This window comes from Plecotus auritus (assembly GCF_963455305.1).
Source record: "Plecotus auritus genome assembly, chromosome: 1".
NCBI lineage: Eukaryota > Metazoa > Chordata > Mammalia > Chiroptera > Vespertilionidae > Plecotus > Plecotus auritus.
Genome location: NC_137770.1, coordinates 70,015,085 through 70,038,317, shown reverse-complemented (window position 1 = coordinate 70,038,317; position 23,233 = coordinate 70,015,085). Strand labels below are relative to the sequence as shown.

The 23,233-nt window shown below is 39.9% G+C and overlaps 1 protein-coding gene across 4 annotated transcripts in view; it reads right to left on the bottom strand.

The window, feature by feature from the left end:
• Window positions 1-22,568, bottom strand: part of TP53BP1 (tumor protein p53 binding protein 1) — a 91,178-nt gene extending 68,610 nt beyond the window's left edge. For all 4 annotated transcript variants that reach the window (XM_080674516.1, XM_080674518.1, XM_080674517.1 and 1 more), the window contains exons 1-11: window positions 22,429-22,568; window positions 21,672-21,856; window positions 21,366-21,456; window positions 21,032-21,116; window positions 13,781-13,908; window positions 13,057-13,215; window positions 12,564-12,693; window positions 10,592-10,758; window positions 8,988-9,114; window positions 7,860-7,954; window positions 1,833-2,041 (exon numbers count right to left, since the gene is read on the bottom strand). In XM_080674516.1, coding sequence (XP_080530642.1) covers window positions 1,833-2,041; window positions 7,860-7,954; window positions 8,988-9,114; window positions 10,592-10,758; window positions 12,564-12,693; window positions 13,057-13,215; window positions 13,781-13,908; window positions 21,032-21,116; window positions 21,366-21,456; window positions 21,672-21,856; window positions 22,429-22,435 — 1,383 coding nt within the window. In that variant the 5' untranslated portion in view covers window positions 22,436-22,568. The remainder of the gene's footprint in view (window positions 1-1,832; window positions 2,042-7,859; window positions 7,955-8,987; window positions 9,115-10,591; window positions 10,759-12,563; window positions 12,694-13,056; window positions 13,216-13,780; window positions 13,909-21,031; window positions 21,117-21,365; window positions 21,457-21,671; window positions 21,857-22,428) is intronic.
• Between the last annotated feature and the right edge of the window lie 665 nt (window positions 22,569-23,233).

Below are 23,233 nucleotides of genomic sequence, written 5' to 3'. Positions count from 1 at the left end.
CCTATGCATAGAATGTAAATTTCATCTTTTTAAAATATTTAAAATTATACAAATGAGACGTTAGTTTTCCTTTGCTTTTTTTTTTAAATATATTTTATTGATTTTTTTTTTTTTTTTTTTTTTTTTTTTTTTTACAGAGAAGAAGGGAGAGGGATAGAGAGTTAGAAACATCGATGAGAAAGAAACATAAATCAGCTGCCTCCTGGACACCCCCCACTGGGGATGTGCCCGCAACCAAGGTACATGCCCTTGACTGGAATCGAACCTGGGACCCCTGAGTCCGCAGGCCAACGCTCTATCCACTGAGCCAAACCAGTTAGGGCTGCTTTTTTTTTTTAAATATATTTTTACTGATTTCAGAGAGAAAGGGAGAGGAAGATATAGAAACATCAATGATGAGAATCATTGATCAGCTACCTCCTGCATGCCCCCTAACTGGGGATCAAGCCTGAAATCCAGGCATATGCGCTGACCTTGACCTACTGGTTCATAGGTCGACACTCAACCACTGAGTAACATTGGCTGGGCTTTCTTGTTTTTAGAAGAAAAATCATTTCTCATTTGAAAACTAAAAACCATCCTGTCCTTGAATGCATATATGAATAACCCATAGACACAGACAATAGGGTGCTGAAGGCTTGGGGTGAAGAGGGAAGGGGGGGGCCAGGCTGGAGGAGGTTAATGGGGGGGACAGGGCATATGTAATACTTTCAACAATAAGGACTTATTTTTTTTTTTAAATCCTGATAACCTCAGCACAGGAATAATTAAATTATGTTTCATCCAGAAATATTTTGCAAGTTTTGAAAGGATAATATAAAACTGAGGTAACACTAAAAAATCATTATGATACAATGTTAACTGGAAAAAGATTAAAGTTGTATGTTCACTATAAACAACTTCATTTTTAAAAATGTAGACATGGCCTTAGTCAGTCTGGTTCAGTGGATAGAGCCTGCAGACTGAAGGGTCCCAGGTTCTATTCTGGTCAGGGGCACATGCCCGGGTTGTGGGCTCGATCCCCAGTGTTGGGGGTGTAGGAGGTAGCCAATCAATGATTCTCTCTCATCACTGATGTTTCTTTCTCTCTCTCCCTCTTCCTTTCTGAAATTAGTAAAAATATATTTTTAAAATGTAGGCATGGCCCTGGCCAGTGTGACTCAATTGATTGGGGCATCATCCCATGAACCAAAGGGTGGCAGGTTCCATTCCCAGTTGGGGTGCATGTGGCGGGCAGCCAATTGATGTTTCTCTCTCACATCTCTCTTTCTTCTTTGTCTCTCTCAAATCAATAAAAAAACAACAACATAGGCATGTAGAAAGATAAAAATGACTAGTAGTTGCATTAAGGTAGAATAATGATTAATGGCCCCTTTTAGTTTTGCAATAACATTTTCAAAAAGTTTAAAGACAAGATGTTAGGTGACTCTGGAAATGTTCTAAAACTAGAACATTGTGATGAAAATACACAATTCTGTAAATTAACTAAAACATCACTAAACTATACACTTAAAATGGGTGAGTTTTATGGCTTATAAATTATACCTCAAGCCTTAACCGGTTTGGCTCAGTGGATAGAGCGTCGGCTTGCGGACTGAAGGGTCCCGGGTTCGATTCCGGTCAAGGGCATGTACCTTGGTTGCGGGCACATCCCCAGTGGGGGGTGTGCAGGAGGCAGCTGATCGATGTCTCTCTCTCATCGATTTTTCTAACTCTCTATCCCTCTCCCTTCCTCTCTGTAAAAAATCAATAAAATATATTTTTAAAAAAAATTATACCTCAATAAAGTTATTTTTTTAAACGTTAGGAAAAAATCTTTCTACAATACTCACATGAGAAAACTCAGGCTGGGATGGGATAGGAAGTGACCCAGGAGTAAAGACTGGTGCATTCTGAGACACTGGTGTTGAGGCTTGTGGTGATATAGTGGGCTCAGGTGGGACAGGGAGGTTTTCTATCTTCGCTGGTTCATCATCTTTAAGTTTCTTCTGAAAAGACTCTCTTCCTTCTTCAGATAACATTGACATATCCATTGGCTCATCTGGTTTAAAACAGGTAAAACTAATTTAGAAATAAGCACTCAATACTTCTAATACCACTAATAAAAATCCTATATAATAAAAGCCTAATATGCTAAGTGTCCAGTTGTCCATTGAACCAATCAAAGCGTAATATGCTAATTATATGCTAAATCCACTCAACCGCTCACTATTATGTGCACTGACCACCAGAGGGCAGACAGTGGACCGGTCGACCAATTGCTATGATGTGCACTGACCACCAGGGGGCAGATGCTCCAACTGATAGGTTAGCTTGCTGCTGGGGTCCAGCCGATCAGGGACTGAGCGAGATGGGCTGGACATGCCCTGGAGCCCTCCTACAGTCCTTCCCCAGCTGGCCAACCTCCCATATCCCTCCCTGGCTCCGATTGTGCACCAGTGGGGTCCCTTGGCTTGGCCTGTGCCCTCTCACAATCAGGGAACCCTTGGGGGATGTCGGAGAGCCGGTTTCGGCCCAATCCCACAAGGAAGGCCAAGGGACCCCACTGGTGCACAAATTCATGCACTGGGCCTCTAGTTACATTATAGAAATTTCCATTCCTAAAAAAAAAACACTGACATAATTTTCAGAAAAGCTGATAGATTAATTGACTGGGCCATAGAAATCCAAAATACTTCCTTCCCCAAGCTCCCAAAATAGTCAATTACAGATTAAAATAGGGTTCACCTGTGGATAACCACCCATCTACATGAAATGTTAAAACTTCTGATCCTCTTTCCTGATTATAACTCATTTTTCACATTTTGCACAGAAAAGCCCATATTAATGGCACTTAATTTAACCATCATATATTCTGCCACAGGTCTTGAAAGGTAGTGAACTTGTTCACCACTCTAAATAAATATTTACATATTTATGAACTCATTATATTTGCACTAACTGCTAAGTGCAGAAAGATGGGTACCAGGACAAATACAGAAGAAAAAAAAAAACCCACCAATGCCAATCAGCACTGATATATCAAATAACTAAGCACAAAACACTAATCCTAAGAAAAATTGCTTAGGAGGGAAACATACACAAACCTTGTTTTCCTACAGTATACTACCCACCTGCAGGCCACCAGCATCTTCCTCAGAACCTAACTAGGTGTTTGATTCATCAGTCCTTTCCTCCCTATCTTACAACTTGACTCCAAAGAGACTTCATCTAAACCAGTGATTTTTCAACCGGTGTGCTACAAGAATTATTTTTAATATATTTGTATTGATTTCAGAGAGGAGGGGAGAGGGAGAGAAAGATAAAAATAAAAACATCAATGATAAGAGAGACATATCGACTGGTTACCTCCTGCATGCATCCCAACCAGGACCTGTGATTGAGCGCAACCAAGGTATGTGCCCTTGACTGAAATCGAACCCAGGACCCCTCAGTCTGCAGGCTGACGCTCTATCCACTGAGCCAAACCAGCCAGGGCATACAAGAATTTTTAAAACATGCACTATCTGACTATTTAGTCAGGGCCACTGACCTCTTTTCCTTTAGCTTGTCAAATAAAAGAAATAACAACAGCCAACACAATAGCCATCTGATGTGAATGCCCTGTCTTAAACCACAGATATATAGGTCATATAATAGAGTTGCATCTTATTGGTCATGTCGTCTAGTAAGGTTGAAACTGATTGGTTAATTCTTGGTACCAGAATCTCATATATACAAAGTATAAGCACCTGATTTTTTAAAAAGTCAAATTGGAGCAAAAACTAGTAGGGAATTCCTTTTTTTTTTTTTTTTGTAAATCAATGAAAGTTATACCTATTTTTTTGTTAGATGGGCAAAATGATATATTTTTTGGTATGCCACAGAATTTTAGTAATTAGTTTATGTGTGCCATGAGGATAAAAAAGTTGAAAATCGCTGCTCTACACCACTTTCACAAACTACCTCTGCCACTCAGTTTTTTCTATCATCCACTCTCATGTTACCAGCTAATCCCAACCCCAATACCTACCCCTTGCTGCTTACTTGGCTTCAACCTCACCTTCCATTCTAATTCTAGGTTCGGTCAGGATCTGGTGCTTTTATTACACCACCACAACTGTGTTAAATATTTCCATTATACTTTTTTATCTTTCTCACCATGACAAAGCACTTATTAAGGACCTGCTGCTCTAAGCACTACATATAAAAAGGCTTTAGGTTAATAATCTTAGCAAAAAACAAAACTACAAAAAGCATACATAGTCCTACAAACAGTTATGAACAAGTATTAAGCAAATACATTAAATCTAAAATACAATTGACAAAGGAAAATGTTACATAAAAACCAAAGAACTCTGAATCATATACATAACATGATCCCAAATGTGTAAAGATGTTTCTTTATATTTATGCATAGAAAATACTCTGAAAGGAAATATATCCAAATACTAATCTATATATATATAAGGCTAAGTGACCAACCATACATACAGGACGGTACATATGATGCACACTGGCAATTTAAAAATAAACATTGACTCACACATGCACCATATCTGTCCCCGTCTGACATTGGCCTCCCATTTAAATTAATTCAAACAGTTTCCCATGATGCCAGCATTTGCAATGATCATTAATAAATCACAAGGACAAACTCTACCTGAACCCGTTTTTGGACATGGTCAGTTATATGTTGCTTTCTCTCGAGTTCGAAGAGCGTGTGACATTATAGTTGTAAATACTTCATCACAGGGAAATTACTCAAATACTCTGAAAGTGTTTTTACTCTTAATGTGTATACAGAGAGATATCAGAATAAGTTTAATCAATTTACCAGTCATTGTTTTTATCAATGTTGTTGTTATATCATGTTGTTATTGTTTATTTATTAATCAATACGTAAGCTAGTTATAGTTTTATCTGGATTGTGGGATCACAGGTGATTTTTTTTTTTTAATATATTTTATTGATTTTTTACAGAGAGGAAGAGAGAGGGATAGAAAGTCAGAAACATCGATGAGAGAGAGACATCGATCAGCTGCCTCCTGCACGACCCCTACTGGGGATGTGCCCGCAACCCAGGTAGATGCCCTTGACCGGAATCGAACCCGGGACCCTGCAGTCCGCAGGCCGACGCTCTATCCACTGAGCCAAACCGGCTTCGGCATCACAGGTGATTTTTTTTTTAATAATTTTATTTTTTTATTATATTTCTTTATTGATTTCAGAGAGGCAGGAAGGAGAGAGATAGAAACATTAATGATGAGAGACAATCATTGATTGGCTGCCTCCTGCACGCCCCCTACTGGGGATCGAACCCGCAACCCAGGCATGTGCCCTTGGCCGGAATCAAACCTGGGACTCTTCAGTCCGCAGGCTAATTCTCTATCCACTGAGCCAAGCCAGCCAGGGCCACAGGTGATTTTTATTTTCTTCTCATTTTATTTTATTTTATTATCATTACTTTCCTATATGCTTTCCAAACTTTCTGCAATGAGTATAGGCATACTTCATTTTATTGCACTTCACTTTATTATGCTTCACAGATGTTGCATTTTTTACAAATTGAAGGCAGACCCCCCACCAGCAAAAAGATTATTACTCATTTTATTACAATACTTTACTATAATACTCACTTTACTACGGTGGCCTGGAAGCAAACTTGCAACATATCTTAAGTATGCCTGTTATTAATTACTAGTGGCCTGGTGCACGAATTCGTGCACATTGAAAGGAAATTAATTAGAAGAAATATTTTAATATCGCTGTTCACCCTTTCTCTATAATAGAAGTGTCAGAGATGAAAGAAAATTAGTAAAATGTATATAAAATAATATATAAATTCATTAATAAACAATAACAACATAACAACAAAGACATGATATAAAAACAACAAAAACATTATATAAAAACATAATATAAAAACAACATTGATAAAAACAATGACTGATAAATTGATTAAACTTATTCTGATATCTCCCTGTATACCACATTAAGAGTAAAAACACTTTCAGAATACTTGACTAATTTCCCTTGTGATGAAGTATTTACAACTTTAACTTTAACGTCACATGCTCTTTGAACTTGAGAGAAAGCAACATATAACTGACCATGTCCAAAAACGGGTCCAGGTAGGAATATTCCTACTCTGCCTAGAGTTTGTCCTTGTGATTTATTAATAATCATCGCAAATACTGGCATCACGGGAAACTGTGTTTGAATTAATTTAAATGGGAGGCCAGTGTCAGAGGGGGACAGATATCATGCATGTGTGAGTCAATGTTTATTTTTAAATTGCCAGTGTGTGCGTCACATATACCGGCCGGTTGGTCGGTTGGACATATGTACGGTCGGTCACTTAGCCTTTTATATACATAGATGTTTATAATCAGGGAGAGAGCATCTTTAATACAATTATTTTTATATGTTCACACTACAGATAGAAGAAGTGGTTCTAAATATAAACCAAACGTAATTTGCATTAACAGCAGTTTTTGTAGAATAGACTGACTTTTATTTTTTACTTAAGACATCACTAATCAATCGTGCTATGCTTAGAATATTAGTCCATTTGGATACCTACAAATTATTTCAAGAGAAAATAGCCAGACACAAACTTCGTGGCAAAAGAAAATATAAGATTAAATTTTGCCATCGGTAAATTACACTTGAAAAACAGTTAAATATATTTCTATATTTATATCACTTAAGAGCAGAGAGGAGGATATTATAGGAGGCATATAACCAACAGCTATGGAGGCAGCTGCCTGAGTTCAAATACTGCCTCCTCTATGACTTATTAGTTGTGAGATCTCTCTGTGATTCCATTTCCCCATTTATAAAATAGATATAAAAGTAACACCTACTTCCTAGGATTGATTCAATGATAAAAAATGAAGAAAAGCACCTAAAACCAAAAAGAAGGACAAAAAATAGTGTCTGGGATATACTAAGTGTTCAATAAAAATTAGCTATTGTACCACTAGTGGTATGAAAAGGAGAAAATCATGGAATTTATTGGAAAAGGCTTTGTAGGAATTTAGAAATATCTTTAATGACTGGATAGGAGACTAGTACTGAGCAAAAGAAGTTTACATAATGAGATAAATTAAGTAAAAGGAAAAATTTTCTTGTGAATAAAGTATAAAATCCCTAGGTCTTCAAAGGAGAAAGTGAATGAAGTCAAAATTTCTGCCACCTGCTCCTAGCCACTCTGACAAAAACTGCTTTGATAATAACAAAAATAGCGCAGCCAGTGTGGCTAAGTGGTTGAGTGTCGACCTATGAACCAGGAGGTCAGGGTTTGATTCCCGGTCAGGGCACATGCCCGGGTTGCAGACTTGATCCCCAGCAGGGGCAAGCAAAAGGCAGCCGGTCAATGATTCTCTCTCATCATTGGTGCTTCTCTCTCTCTCTCTCTCTCTCTCTCTCTCTCTCTCCCTTCCTCTCTGAAATCAATAAAAATATATTTAAAAAAATAAAAATAAATAATAAAATAACCTATAAAGACAAAAGAAACAATTTTTGGTTCCCTCTCATCAATAACATGTAAATATGTTGCTGGAAATCAGTAATAAATCCAGCTCTTCACTATACTAATTCATTTGAATTTAATTTGAAAACCTGAACATTTTCCCTTAAGGGACTTTTTAAAAATTAAGTCAATAACACCGAGTTCTCAAAAAAACTGGTGCTAGAAGAGTTAAGAACTGAGAAGAGCACTTTACCCTAGGCCACTTCCCTAAAGGTAAGAGAGACGAGTCCTACTGAATAGTTTAGGTCAGTGTTCTAACATATAAAGAAACAGTATATTTTGCAAGGCAGAATTGCTGCTCCTCTTCTAATCTGAGATCAACCGACAGATCAAGAGAGCTCACCTTTTCTTCTTTCTTGCTCTGTGGGACTGCTAGGTACAATAAATGGGGTAGAGCGGAAAGCATCAGGGGAAGGAGCAACAAGATCTGAGGAATTCCTTTATAGAAAGAGAAAAATCACAGATTATTTTTAACCACAGCCACAGTTTTGCATTTGTTTTCTTACTTTTTAATAGCAAAAATGTCTAAGCCATTCAGACAAATACTAATTAGCATTTCTCTCAAAAACTACCTGAGGCTTGTGGAAGAGCCATGAATAATATTTCAATAACTATTTCTCACATGAGACATATCAAAAATTAGAATTAAAAAGCAAAAAGAGTAGCTCGGCCCACGTGGCTCAGTGGTTGAGAGGCAACTTATGAACCTGGAGGTGATGGTTCAATTCCTGGTCAGAGAGCATGCCTGGATTTTGGGCTTGATCCAGAGTAGGGGGCATGCAGGAGGCAGCCGGTCAATGATTATCTCATCATTGATGTTTCTATTTCTCTCTCTCTCTCTCTCTCTCTCTCTCTCTCTCTCTCCTTTCCTCTCTGAAATCAATAAAAAAATATTTTTTAAAGAGTAAGCATAAAGCCATATGATTATAAGAGAAAATGAATGATCAGACACAAGGACATCATGACTGAAAAGCAGATGAGAAAGTACTAAAAAAATAATTCATCTGCTAATTTTTGAGACAAAAATATTTACTCCATTTTTGCCTATTAGAAAGATCATGCACATTTTTATTTAAAAGTACAAACCTCTTTGCCCTAACACAGAGAGAAAGAAATCCAACTACTGTTAACTCTAGTACAAACTATTTTCCACCCCTATTAAATGGGAAGAATTTTTAGTCAAATAAAAGAGCAGAATGCTTGTTTTGGATGTATAACGGTCTCTTAGTAAATGGGCAGTTTCTTCCCTAATGAAACCTTTGGGCTACTATTATAAAATGTCCAAATGGGAAAGCAGATTTACCTACCTTCAATGGTCCTACTAAGTTCGTACCCCCAAAATTCTAAAGCCTAGATTTTACCTTTTGGTTTCAAAAAGAATGCTGAACTTGTGGACAAGTTTAGCTCTTTGAACCCTAGCCTAAGCCCCTCAGGCACGTTTCCCTGGCAGAGCTGCTTTAGGCTTACTTACGAGGAAAGGCTCTCCTGAACAAGGGACCTCTGACCAGAGAGCTGCAGGAGATGCAGAGTGGTGGCAGGTGTGGAAGCCAGAGAACACCCACCTTCTTCCCTTGAAGGAGTAGAGCAACCATCAGAAACTATTGGGGAAAAAAAAATCTAGTTACATTTACTTCTCAGATTGACATTACTGAGTTGAAAAACAAGCAAACAAAAAAGCACTCTGTACTGCAAAAAGAGTAATATACATGTTTCCAACCATGTTCCAAAAGGGTAGAAACTGTTTTCTAATTATAGTACAATTAATGAAATGCCATGCTAACACAAATATTGAGTGATCATTAAAAGCCCCCCTCCCTACTAAGTTATAGGTTTTTTAAATAAAAAATTGCCAAAAAGAATTCCTTAGTCCTTTATGTCATGATTAAAGCTTGAAAAAGGCCAGAATCCTGATATCTTGACTGCTCTTCTTTCTTGTGAAGGTTCTATTATAAAACAGCAAGTGAGACTTTTATTTCAAGGTCTACCTAAGGTGAAGTAAACTCATGCCATAATATGGAGTTGGGAGAAGTCAAAATAATGCATATGACACCTGAGAATATGAATGCAGCAATTTTCATGATTAGAACCTGAGCCTCCTCAAAAGGAGACAGAAAATACTAACATGTTAGTAAAAGGATATATAAATAGTCAGTACTGATTTACAGTATGAAGAGTCTCCCGTTGGTCCCTTCTTAGCAACAGATGGAATATCAGCTTTACTAATCCCAAGTATAAAGGAATGTCTTAAATACAACCTATAGATTTAGCGAGAGACCAAAAAAGATTCCTTAGTGACTCTTTGTATGTTTTGCACATATTCACATCATAGTAAAGGAATATAACCCTCTCTCCTTCCCTCATTACAACCAACATATTACAGCAGGTCCTCCAACAATGTCATCTCATTCAACATAATTTTGTTTTAATGTTGATGAAATGTCCTATGAACTTACCTCTTCTTTATATTAGTTAGCCTACAGTAAAATTGGTTTTGTTATATGTTGTTTCATTTAAAATCATATAACCTATCGACAACATGAGGACTTGATGTATACTTTGCTAGTTATTACTGAAGCTTTCTGGCTCTGTGAGGTAACAGAATAAAGGGTTGGTGGGGGTTAACAAAATGTGAAACTAATACCACTCTGGTCTTCTAAGTTTTACATTCTTTCTCCTAGACCATAACTTCCTATTTGTGAACTAACAAACAGATAAGTACAATGTTAGCCGGGTGAATATGAAAAAATATATACTTAATTATGTTAAATATTTGGAGACCTATGACAACAGAAGTTGCTACTCTGTCCATAGTTATTAAATTTACTATATTAGCTATTACTCCTCAATATCTCCATTTCCAAAAGAGAGAGAAAATTAGGTTAAAATGTTAAATAGCGATCATTCTCAAAAAGACTTTCTCATTAATCAGCTAGAGGCATATTTTCCTTCCATATCACAAACAAGTCTGCATACCTATAAAGTGCCTTCTAACTTAAACAGTAGCCGCAAAACTGAAATAAAAAGTTTTTATCTTTGGAGAAGAGGAACTATACAGCAACTAATTACTCTTTGTACCTGTTTTATTGCTCTGGTCAAACAAGTCTTCCTGAGTTGACAAAAACTCAGGCTCTGGTAACTTCGGAATCTGCAGTTCACCTTCCAGAATTTCTTGAGCAGATATTTGTTCTTTTGTTTCCACAGCAATAAGAGATACTTTGGGACTAGGAGGCATGTCCTCTGACCTAGGAGATTCACATCACCAGGAGAAAAAGTTGATATGTTCAAATGTTTTCATCTTTGAGCTAATAAACTTTTCCTGTGTTTTGTCTGTTTTCCTTTAATAATTTCAAAATTTTCAATAGCTCTAGTATATATAACTACCTAGTGAAAATTAAGATACTATTTGATGATACAAAGCCCTTAGCTCATTTCAAAGCCTGTCTAAGTCTCTCACACAGCAATACCTCTTTTCAACACTGCTAACTGCTGCACTACATGAGATTACTGATGAGTCATTTAGGAATTTTTGTTACATATGCTATTATCTACACATGCATGAAGAATTTTAATCCAGACTACAGCAATGCCAGTTCTACCAATGACCTTCCAACAAAAGGGCCTGGGTGTGAATTATTCTCTGAACTTATTGCCACACACATTACCTTCTGTTGGCCTTTTCCATTTGATCTACTAAATCTAAGCCCCAAACCAAGACTCCACACTAGTACTATTCACACATGTAAGACATTCACTGCTGATCCCTTTCCAGATTCTTGAGATTTACCTACTCTACAATTTCCCAGAGTAAACAGAATAGGAAAACTAGCTAGAGTGCAAATTCCTAAAGAAAAGCCTAGCCTCGCCAGTGTGGCTCAGTGGTTGAGCGTCGACCCATGAACCAGAAGGTCACAGTCCGATTTCCAGTCAGGGCACATGCCCAGGTTGCAGGTTGCAGGTTGCAGGTTGCAGAAGAGGGGTCCCCAGAAGAGGGCGTGCAGAAGGCAGCCAATCAATGATTCTCTCTCATCACTGATGTTTCTATCCTCTCTCCCTCTCTCTTCCTCTCTCTAAAATCAATAAAAACATATTAAGAAAGAAAGAGAGAAAGAGAAAGGGAGGGAGGGGAGGAGGGAGGGAGGGAGGGAGGGAGGGAGGGAGGGAAGGAAGGAAGGAAGGAAGGAAGGAAGGAAGGAAGGAAGGAAGGAAGGAAGGAAGGAAGGAAGGAAGGAAGGGACTAAAAACTCAGGCCCAGTTATAAGCTAAGTGCTTTGCATTAAAAAGTCAACTTCTCTTTATATTCAATTTTATTCAGGACCCCAGAACCCCATTCCCCACTATTTCTTTTTTTTTTATCTTCATTGTTGAAAGTATTACAGATAGATGTCCCCTTTTTTCCCCATCGACCCCCACTATTTCTACAGAAGGAAGTAGCTATATTGAATGTTTAGTTATCCCCGCCCCAAACTGGAAGCATCCCACTTTCCTCTGCCATATCCAAACTTGAGCTGTTGACCAGATGCCATACTGTTTTGGAAACAACAATCACAACGGGCAGAAGAGAGATATACTGCCCAATTCCCACCAAATTAAGAGCGTAATGAACTTGGGAAAGAATATCTCCCTAAATCTTTATCATAAACTACCCAATGCAGGATATCCAACAACCCAAAACAATCTGGGTGCTCTTCAAGTACAGAAATAGTAAGACTTTCAAATATAATATTCATGTGATTCCGCCTAACACCAGAGAGGCTAGAATGCCTCCCACAGAGAGGCAGTAGACAAAGATCAGAGAGGAGAAACAACCAAAGATTAAGGAGTAATGCTTATAGTTACAGCAGCAATAAAATGGCTTTGTAGTATGCCTAAAGATAAGGACAAAAAGAGAATTCATGAATAATCAACGTTTTTATTGGACCAGAAAAATGCTAGGGGGAGAAAAGAGGAGAGATGAAAATCAAGAATTTCTGAAAATCCTGGCCAAGTGAAATGAGTATAACCCTACAGCAGAAACCCAAAAATACTTTCTAGAAAGAACATGGGTTACCTTGCAGTTGATGGATTTTGCTCTTGTACCACATGTATGTCCTTACTGGGTTGTGCTACCACAGGGACATCCTTGCTGGGCTGTTCTGCCATGGAGATATCTTCACTAGACTGCTCTTCATGCTTAATTGCTTGAAGTGTTAGAAGAAAGAAAGGAGATATTAAAAAAAAAAAGAAAGGAGAAATTTAATTTTTCAAAGTACTAGAAGCAGTCCCTAATGCTTTTTTAAAGGTAAAGATTTTAATAGACAGAAGTCTAATTGGAAAATACATACATTTTCCAAACAAGGAAAACAACCGATAACTCACCAAAAAAACACTAATCTGCAAACCATCAACTGACAAGTAGTTGCCAGACAACTCTGCAACCTTACTATATTAACATAGATTATATTAACTTAGATAGCTATAAAGTGTTATCAAGGAAAGAAGAGCTCTAGCATGGGATGAAAATGCTTATAAACAATTCCAAATGCCAGAAAACAGTTTCATACCAATATTAGCATCCACATCAGGTAGCCTAGTATAACCAGAGTTGGTGGTTACCGACTGCAGAGGCTCTTTGTCTTCTTCATATGGCACAGTATTTTCCTCAGCATCCTGGCTCTGGGAGAGTTCCAGAACCCCAAAGCCCAACTGTGATGAGGCAGGATCTAGGAACAAGGCCCAAAGAAATTAGGTATCATCCTACAATATTATGCACCAGGCAAGGTGCTATCACTTAGCAAAAGAAGGTCATGTTACATCCTTCAAATCAAAACCCTGCCCTCCCCCAGTTTTTCAAAATAAAATCAAAATAGAAGCAGTAAAAGTGAAGGGGGAAAATGTGTAATGAAGCAAAAAAAAGTTGCATGCTATAAAACCTTGTAAGCACCTAATATAAGTAGACTACTTCTACTTCTTGAAAATATACATAAACCATACCCCATACTCAATAATTCAATGTACTTCCAGCCCCATAAAGCATACATCCCAAAAATATTTGATTACAAAAGGAAGAAGAGTCAATATGCACAAAGGGGGCTATCCAATGACCTGGAAATTCCTAAACACCAAAGTAGGTGAAATATCTTAGACTACTAAGCAAATTTCTTAATGACCATTCTCAATTTATGATGACAAATCTATAACCTGATAAAAAGAAAAAATTTAGTGTCTGTATGCTCACAATAAAAGGACTTAGAATAATCTACTATCCTGAAAAAGGCATAAAGCTACCTTCAGCACCAAGGGAATGTGTGGCAACATCAAGAGTATCTTCTTCCTTTTCCCCCTTCTCCTTGTCTTCCATTTCTTCCTTCTCTTCCCCCACAGGAGGAGCAGGTTCCACTGACCGTCCCAAAACACTACACAGCAGAAAGATACAACCACGTGTTCCCAGATAGGTTGGGACATTTTGCTCAAAGCACTTTGGAATTTTATTGTGACTCCCCACACACCAACCACCTTCTAAGCAAATTTGAAAAAGTAAAAAGCCTCACCCATTATTGCTTCTTTCTACAGACAAGCACCGAAAATGTTAACAACTCAAAAACAGTGTACAGAATTAAGCAGCACAATCATTAAACAGAAGAAAGGAACAAACATACTTGAATTTTATCTTTCTCTGAAAAAATATGAGCAGGGACAGAAAAATCTTGCACTCAAGAGAATTACTGACAAGTGATAATAGATATGGATTAGATGTGTAGGGAAGGGGTTCAAAAATACATCTATTAAAGCAAACAGTTCACAAAAATACTATAGTAAAAAATCTTAGAATACATACATAGAATCAGAATATCTGAATAAAATGTATTTTATTTAATACATTTTATAAGGTAAGATGTCTATTTTTTTTTTAATCTTCACCTAAGAATATGTTTTTATTCATTTTAGAGAGAGAGGAAGGGAGACGGACAAAGAGAGAGATTTTAGAGAGAGAAGAATATGAGAGACAAACATCAAACGGTTGCCTCTCATAGGCATCCCTATCCCCCCGATATGTACCCTGGGTATGTACCCTGACCGGGAATCGAACCCACAACCTTTTGGCTCACAAGACGATGCTCCAACCAACTGAGCCACACCAGCCAGGGTGAGGCCTATGTATTTTTTTAATATACCTTTATTGATTTCAAAGAGGAAGAGAGAGGGAGAGAAGCAGAAACATCAATGATGAGAGGGAATCATTGATCGGCTGCCTCATGCACACCCCCTACTGGGGATCAAGCTGGCAACCTGGGCATGTGCCCTTGATTGGAATTGAACCCAGGATCCTTTAGTCCACAGGCTGACGCTCTATCACTGAGCCAAACCAGCTAGGGCAGAGCTATGTACTTTTTAAAAAGATTACATCACAGGTCAAAAAACATAATAAACAAAAGTAAAAGACAAATAACAACTAGGGAAAAATCTGCAACAAATATTACAAAAGAATAGTCTCGCCCTAGCTGGTTTGGCTCAGTGGATAGAGCATGGGCTTGCAATAAAAATAAAAAACAATAAAAATATTATTAAAAAAAAAAAGATTGTGGTCACTCTTAAAAAATGTATATATATAAAAGACGTCTTTGAGAAAATTGGAAAAATTTTAGTATGAACTATATTGTCAGATATTAAGGAACTAGAGTCTGCGGGGGGAGGGGTGTGTCACTCAACCCGGCCTGCGCCCTCTCGCAATCTGGGACCCCTTGGGTAGGGTCCCTAGGCCAGGCTGGCGATCAGGGCCAATCAGGGTTCTCCTTCCCCCTCCCACTACCCCACCCCCCCACCCCCGGCTGCCTGCTGGCAGCTGGCCCCGCCTCCACGCTCCTCCCCGACCACCGGTTGCCTCCCTCTGCAGGTGACAGGCGTGGGGTGCAATTGCTGGCTGGCCCCGCACACCCGCCACAGTGTCTGGCCGGTCGCCTGGGCCTCTCTCTGTGGGGCAATTGATCATGGGGCCCCCAGATCGATCGCCCTGCAGAGGAAGGCCCTGCCCATCTGGCCAGAGCTCCACGATAGATTGCTGCCACACAGAAAGAAGCCCCGTCCACCTGCTGCAGCGCCACCAGCCAGGTAGCCTGGGCCTCCCTCTGCGGGGCGATCGTGGGGTGATGGCTGGGCCCACCCCCACCCCAACCAATTGCATTGCACCTGACTTAGCTGGCCTGGTACCAATGCGTGTCATAGCATAGTTGTCCAGAAGGTTGTTCTGCTGTTCGGTCGTTCGGTCAATTTGCATATTATGCTTTTATTATTATAGATTAATACTTTCTTTGGTGTAGTAATGGTATTATGATCATATACAATAATATATTATTCTTAGATGATAAATGCTAAAATATTTAAGGGGAAATATGTCTGCAACTTAGTTTCAAATGATCTAGCACATGCATATATACACACAGAGAACAAATGTGTACTATCCTTTAATCTTTTCTGGAGGTTTAAATTTTTTAAATAAAAACTTGGGGAAAATGCTATTAAAAGTTTTAATCGTCATAGGAAAAATGCTCATGTTGTTAAGCAAAAAAGGTCAGCAAACATACTGACCACATGTCAACTATGCAAATCAAGTCCACAAATAAAGAGGGAAAATAAACCGAAATGTTTATAGCAATTAGCCTCTGGGTGGCAGAATTATAGATGATGTTTTTTGCTCCCTTGTAACTTTCTACACGTTTAATATTTCATACAACTATTGAGCATAACTTAAGCATAAAAGAGGTGAAAACATAAATTTGTAAATATGGGGATCCAAGAAAGAAAAAAAGAACTAATATTTTCACAAAAATAAAATACAGTTGACCCTTGAACAACACAGTGGGTATAGGCGCTGCCCCCCCAACCCCCCCCCACCCCCTGCCCCGTGCAGTTGAAAATACATGTATAACTTTTGACTCTCCCAAAACTTTAGTGATCCATTGGTATCTGGGTGAACTAGTTCCAGGACCCCTGTGGATAACTAAATCCAAGAATAGTCAAGTCCCTTATATAAAACTAGAGGCCTGGTGCACAGATTCATGCACCAGTGGGGTCCCTCGGCCTGGCCTGTGGGGATCAGTGGACCTCCAAGCTGCCGCAGCCCGGCCTTAACCGCTACCTCATGGGGGAGGAGGGGCATGCAGGGGGAGTACTGCAGCTGCACATCTGGCGCCCGAGGGTCAGCTGAGCAGCACTCCCACTGTGGGAGCGCACTGACCACCAGGGGGCAGCTCCTGCGTTGAGCATCTGCCCCCTGGTGGTCAGTGCACATCATAGCTACCGGCTGGTCATAGGGTTGTCCGGTTGCTTAGGGTTTTATATATATAGAGTGTAGAACAATGCATACAGTTGGCCCTTCATATCCATGGATCCCCAACCATGGATCAAAAATACTGTTTTCCACCCAGCCACGGTATCTCAGTGGTTGAGCGTTGACCTATGAACCAGGAGGTCACGGTTGGTTGCAAGCCTGATCTCCAGTAGGGGGCATACAGGAGGCAGCCAATCAGTGATTCTCTCTCATCATTGGTGTTTCTATCTCTCTCTGAAATCTATTTTTTAAAAAATGTTAAATACTGTTTCCCATCTGCAATTGGTTGAATCCATGCATGCAAAACCCAAGGATAGGAAGGCTGACTATCTATTTATGAAAAAAATCTGCACATAAGTGAACATACATACACAGTTCAAACCCATGTTGTTCAAGAGGCAAGTATAGAACATTACTTGCATAACTGGGAGGACCAGACAGATGCATGACCTTGGGAAATATAGGAAAAGAAAGTCCAAGAGCAAATATAACAAAAAGCAGAAGAGCTATGAAAGACAGCACAAACCACACATCTTGGATCTTCATTTAGTCTCTTTTAGTGTTTTTCTTCCTGTCCCTGACCTCTAAATGCTGTAGGCTCAGTGAGTCCCTGGACCTCTACTCCACCTACACTCACCTCCTCAGTACTCTTATCCAGACTAGAGCTTTTAATATAACCCATATGCTATGACTCTGCAATTTAAATCTCCAGCATATACCTTCCCCCTGAGCTCCAGACTTGTACATCGCCAAATGCTTCCAACTGGCAATTGAAAAGGCAGCTCAACTTTCACTTGTCTATAACTGACTCCCTCTTGTAGTACATCTCAATTAACAGTAACTCCATTCTTCTAATTCTCAAACCAAAAACATGAAAACATTGTTACTTCCTTCTTTACTCTCATGTTCAATCTGTCTTTGAATCCTATTATCAAAAACCTAGAGCAGGGGTCCTCAAACTACAGCCCGCGGACCACATGCGGTCCGCCGAGGACATTTATCCAGCCCGCCGGGTGCCGCTGCCTGTCCTGCTTAGCAGCCGACTTGTCCCGGGCCCGCAGTGCACATAGGAATTTGTTCGTAGTTTTTTGTTTTGTTTTGTTTTGTTTTGTTTTTTAATATATTTTATTGATTTTTTACAGAGAGGAAGGGAAAGAGAGAGTCAGAAACATCGATGAGAGAGAAACATCAATCAGCTGCCTCCTGCACACCCCCCACTGGGGATGTGCCCGCAACCAAGGTACATGCCCTTGACCGCAATCGAACCCGGGACCCTCCAGTCGGCAGGCTGACGCTCTATCCACTGAGCCAAACCGGTTTTGGCATAGTTGTTTTTTTTTAAACTATAGTCCGGCCCTCCAACAGTCTGAGGGACAGTGACCTGGCCCCCTGTTTAAAAAGTTTGAGGACGCCTGACCTAGAGCTTCACTACCCTCCATCCACTTCTACTCTGGTCTAGCCACTCATATTATGTCTAAATTATTTAAATTGTCTCCTAGTTGGTCTTCCTGCCTCTGCTCCCCCTTCAGTCTATTCTTTTTATTAATTTTATTTAAATAGCTTCTTTTATTTTTAATTATTTTCATTTTTCCAGCTTTTCTGAGGTACAATCCTATATAATAAAGATGTAATACGCAAATGGTTGTTACGCTGTGAAGCGTAACGACCAACCACATAATGACTGGATCACTGATCAGTAGGAGGGTGGGGCAGCGAGCTACAAGTGGGCGGTGGAGAGCTACAGGAGTAGGGCAGCAAGCTATGGGGGGGTGCGGGGTGACGGAGGGAGCTACAGGAGGGCGGCAGCGAGCTACTGGCCACAAGTGGGCAGCGGGGAGCTACAGGAGGGGGCAGGGCAACAAGCTATGAGGGGGTGCGGGGGAGCTACAGGAGAGCAGGGCAGCAAGCAGAGAGCTACTGGCAAGCTACTGCTGAGCTACTGCCGAGCTACTGCCGAGCTACTGGAGAGCTACAGGCGAGCTACTGGCGAGCTACTGGAGAGCTACTGGCACACGGCTACTAGTCAACAGATAAAAACTATATACCTTCAGACTATTCTTGATCCAGCAATCAGGGTGATCATGTCAAAATCTAAGTCAGATCATGTCATTCCTCTGCTCAAAACTTTTAAATGCCTTTCTACCTCACTAAGAGTAACAGCCAAATTACTCACAGTGCCCATTATTTACAGATTCTGGTCCCCTCTTTACTTCTCTGACTTCTTCTCCCACTCCTTTCAATCACTCTACCTATAGCCACACTAACCTTGCCATTTCTCAAAAATGCCAAGCACGCTCACACCTCAGGGCCTTTGCACTTATCCCAGATAACAACAGAGATCACTTAATCACTTAAGATTTTTTTTTAAATATATTTTTATTGATTTTCAGAAAAAGAATGAGAAATAGAAACATCAATGATGAGAGAGAATCATTCATCAGCTGTTTCCTGCTCGCCCTCCACTGGGGATCCAGCCCAAAACCTGGACATGTGCCCTGACCGGGAATAGAACTGTGATCTCCTAGTTCATAGGTCCACGCTCAACAACTGAGCCACACCTGCCGGCATCACTTATGACTTTTAATCAAATGCCACAACAGTGAAGCATTCCCCAAGTCACTCAATATAAACTTGCAACTCCTGTGATATTTCCTATTGCCATTCGTTTTATTTTTCTCTTCAGCCCTATGAATACTATATCTTTTACTTATTCATCATGTATTGCTATATCCCATACAAGAATGTAAGCTATATTAAGGTCTAGAATTTTCATCTCTTCTGATCGCTTTGTATCCCCAATATTCAATAGTGCTTGACTCAATAAATATTTGTAGAATGATTCGTTAAATCAGAAGAGGCTTTATTTTAAAATGTTTTTAAATATAAAATTATTCCAAAGTAAAATATTACTACAAATATTTTAAAAAATCAGAATGCCCTGGCCGGGTGACTCAGTTGGTTGGATCGTCGTCCCATGCACCAAAACGGGTACAGGTTTGATTCCCAGTCAGGGTACATACCTGGTTGCAGATTCAATCCCTAGTCAGGGTGCATATGGGATGCAACCAATCAATGTTTCTCTCTCAGGTAGATGTTTATTTCTTTCTCTCTTTCTGTCCCTGTCTTTCCCCTCCTCTCTCTCTAAAAAGTCAATAAAAAATACATATTCTCAGGTGAGGATTTTTTTAAAAAATCAGAAGAGGCTTAATTATAGACAAAAAATAATACTAATCTTAAACTTTTCTCCACTGTCTAAGCTGATGGAAGAAGAAAACAAAGGTTTATATTGTTTTGAAGTACAAAAGTAATTAATAAAAGAACTAAAATAATTATTACAAAAATTGGGAAAGCGTTGTTGGGAAGAAATCCTCATCTTCACTTATGGGACTCAATTATCTTAATCTGATAAAATAAGAAATGGCAGTATAATAGTGTTACTTCGTTTTGCAATAGTATTAAGGGCAAGGAAGATGACCTCCCAAAAAAGTAAAAACACAAACACTTAAATAAGATTGCCTCTGCGAAAGGAGACCAAGGATGAGAAAGAACTCCTTGCTTTTCATTATAAACTCTTTTTAAAATTAACTATGCATTCATATTATTCTGTTAAAAATATTTAACAGATCTCATCAAAATTAAAAACCTGCTCTGTGGAAAACCCACTGAAGAGGATGAAAAGACAAGCTGCAGAGTGGAAGAATATATTTGCATATCATATATCCTACAAAGGACTAGTATCTAGAATATATAAAGAACTCTCAAAACATAATAAACTCAATAAATGGGTGATGGAAAGACAAAGTAAAAATTGAATGCTGTTTGAATAGAATATGAATTAAACATTCTGGGTCTAAAACTGGTGAGGTACTTTGGTTGGTGGAAAGCATGCCTAACAGTTTTGACAATATACTTAAATATATTGTTTGATTTTTTTTTTCCAATTAATAAGTCATATCTATGCTAAGAATAAGGAATACTTATTTTGTTTCACATGTACAAGACAGATCACAATATGAATAATGTAGATGTAAAAATGTTATTACCTTCACAAAAGAGATTCCAGCTAACAGCACTAACACAATCCTCAAATCCCACTCCCTAATTCACAAAAATAAGATTAATTCCTTTATCTTTGGGATGAGTCAAAGGTACAGACAAAAAGAATTGATCCATTAATAAATGTAAATATATTTCTTCAAACACTAGTATACCTGCTTGTCCTGTTTGGCTGAGGTAACTGTTCAATGACCTGACTGATGGAACCACATGTATCCAAATGAGAAGAATCCATAGGGTCTGAAAAATACAAGAGGATATTAGCACAAAAGGCATTTACCACTAAACTTTAATACAAATTCAGGAATGCAGACAATACAAACCTAATCAGCTACATTACAGAAAACCAACCTTCTGCATGCCTACTACGCACCAGATAGATACTGTGCTAGATTTCCTTACATACGTTCACCACAACCACGTTTAAATCCACCCAGCTCTAACAAGTGCACCCTTGCAAAATGGGACTGATCGTTTGAAACACCTCACCTGCAGCTTTGTCTTCTTTCAGATGTTCATTGAACCCACTTTTACTGTCTCCTTGTTCTCCAGCTGATTGTTCAGGGTTGGACACAACATCCTAGAAAACATACATACATAATATCCACACTACAGATGAAATAATATAAAATGAGACATAGTTTTTGTAAATATGGTGATTTCATTTTTTCAACTAATTGTACCCAAAAGATAGTGACCTGAGTACTTATATTTGCTGGTTGGTCTAGATTTAGGTGGGGGGGGGGGGAGGGGGGGAGAATCTGCTCAATCACTTCCAAACAAAATATCACTCACCAACACAGGGTTCTCTTTGTGTGTCTGTAAATTAGGAAGGTGTCGAGATAGCACACTGAAGTGAGAACCAGAATCATCTTCTAGAACCTGGCTTTCAGGCTGAGAATCTTCAATTATCAGGCAAGGAGTGTCTTGCTGAGAGAAATCTGAATCCAACTGACTTCCAGTAGGGTCCATCTGCTCCCCTGGAATGGAATAACAAAAGATCAGTTCTATGTAACCTACTAGCCTTCCTCACGCAGTTTGAGCTTAAATAATGGGGCGGGAAGTACAGGAGTTGGGAAAGGGGACCACCCTAGAGCTCTTTCAATTAAAACATTATGATCTTGCAAGCACTTTCCCATCATACTTCCCAAGATCCGATTCCTCATTACTTACAATCAGCCTTTCTATCCTCTCCCTCTCCTTTTCCATCACCTTCCCGTAGACACCCTTTCCCCTCCTTCCTAACCTCGTCTCTTCCCGCCCCTTTTTCCATCCCCCACAACTCTCCCTACGTCCCTCTGGAGCCTCTACCACCCCCAAAAGGTTGCTTTGCCATCTCTGTTCGCCAGAACCCCCACAGCCCTTCACGCTTCCTCATGACCACTCAGCCTTCCTAGCTACTGCTTCCCCACCCCCTCCGCAGGGCCCTCCAACCCTTTCCCAGTCACCGCCGCCATGCTTGCCACCCCGCCCCCTCCGGTCAGCCATTCCTTCAGACCCCAAAGCCAAGACTTCAGAGCTAACTGCACCCCCACTCTTTCCCAAATAGTACCAGGCATCTCGGCGGGAGGTCCCTCGCGCTCGAGTTAGAGATCTCTGCACGCTCCCCAGGTCCCTCCAGCTCTATCCCCAGATTGTCGCTGTCGCCACCGCCGCCACCGGCCTCGAACTCCTCCTTTTCCCGCGCGTCACTCAGTATCGGCTTTCCCATTCGCTGTTGCTGCCTGCCACTCAAAAAATCCTGTGGATTATTGGTGAATGAGGCACAGTGCCCCGCCCCACGTAAGAAAAAGGAATACGGCGGCGTGTTTCCATGGCAGCATGGACCTTGCAGGCCCTCCCCCTTGTAGAGCCCTAGAATGACAGTATCCTTGAACCGAAGGGACCTTGAGAGGGCGTGAAATATATTCCCTAGCCTCCAGGACAATTGTTTATACCACTGCTCAGAAAATAAAAGATGTTTTTATCCTTCATGCACTTAAGACCCCTTCTCTGACTCTCTTCAGTGGAAAGAAGAGGGTTTCCCGGCTATTAAAGGGCAAAGAAAAGGATCCAGGATGGCTGGGATTCCTGAGCTGATGAAACTGGAGACAGAAGACTCTTTGGGATTTACCTGTGTCAATCAGGATCACTTTTGTGGGCCTCTACCTGAATTCAAGACCCTCACATTACATCTCTGCCAGTTCGTCTTCTCCCTTCTCTCCACCCCTCCCCCCCCCCCCCCCCCCCCCCGCAATTTACATTGTCTGAGGACCCCAGTAAACCATATTTTTTCTATTGCTATTTCCTGTCTGGAACTTAGTTCATGCTTCACATTTGCTTATCATTACCCTATCATGTATGGGATTGTAGCCTAC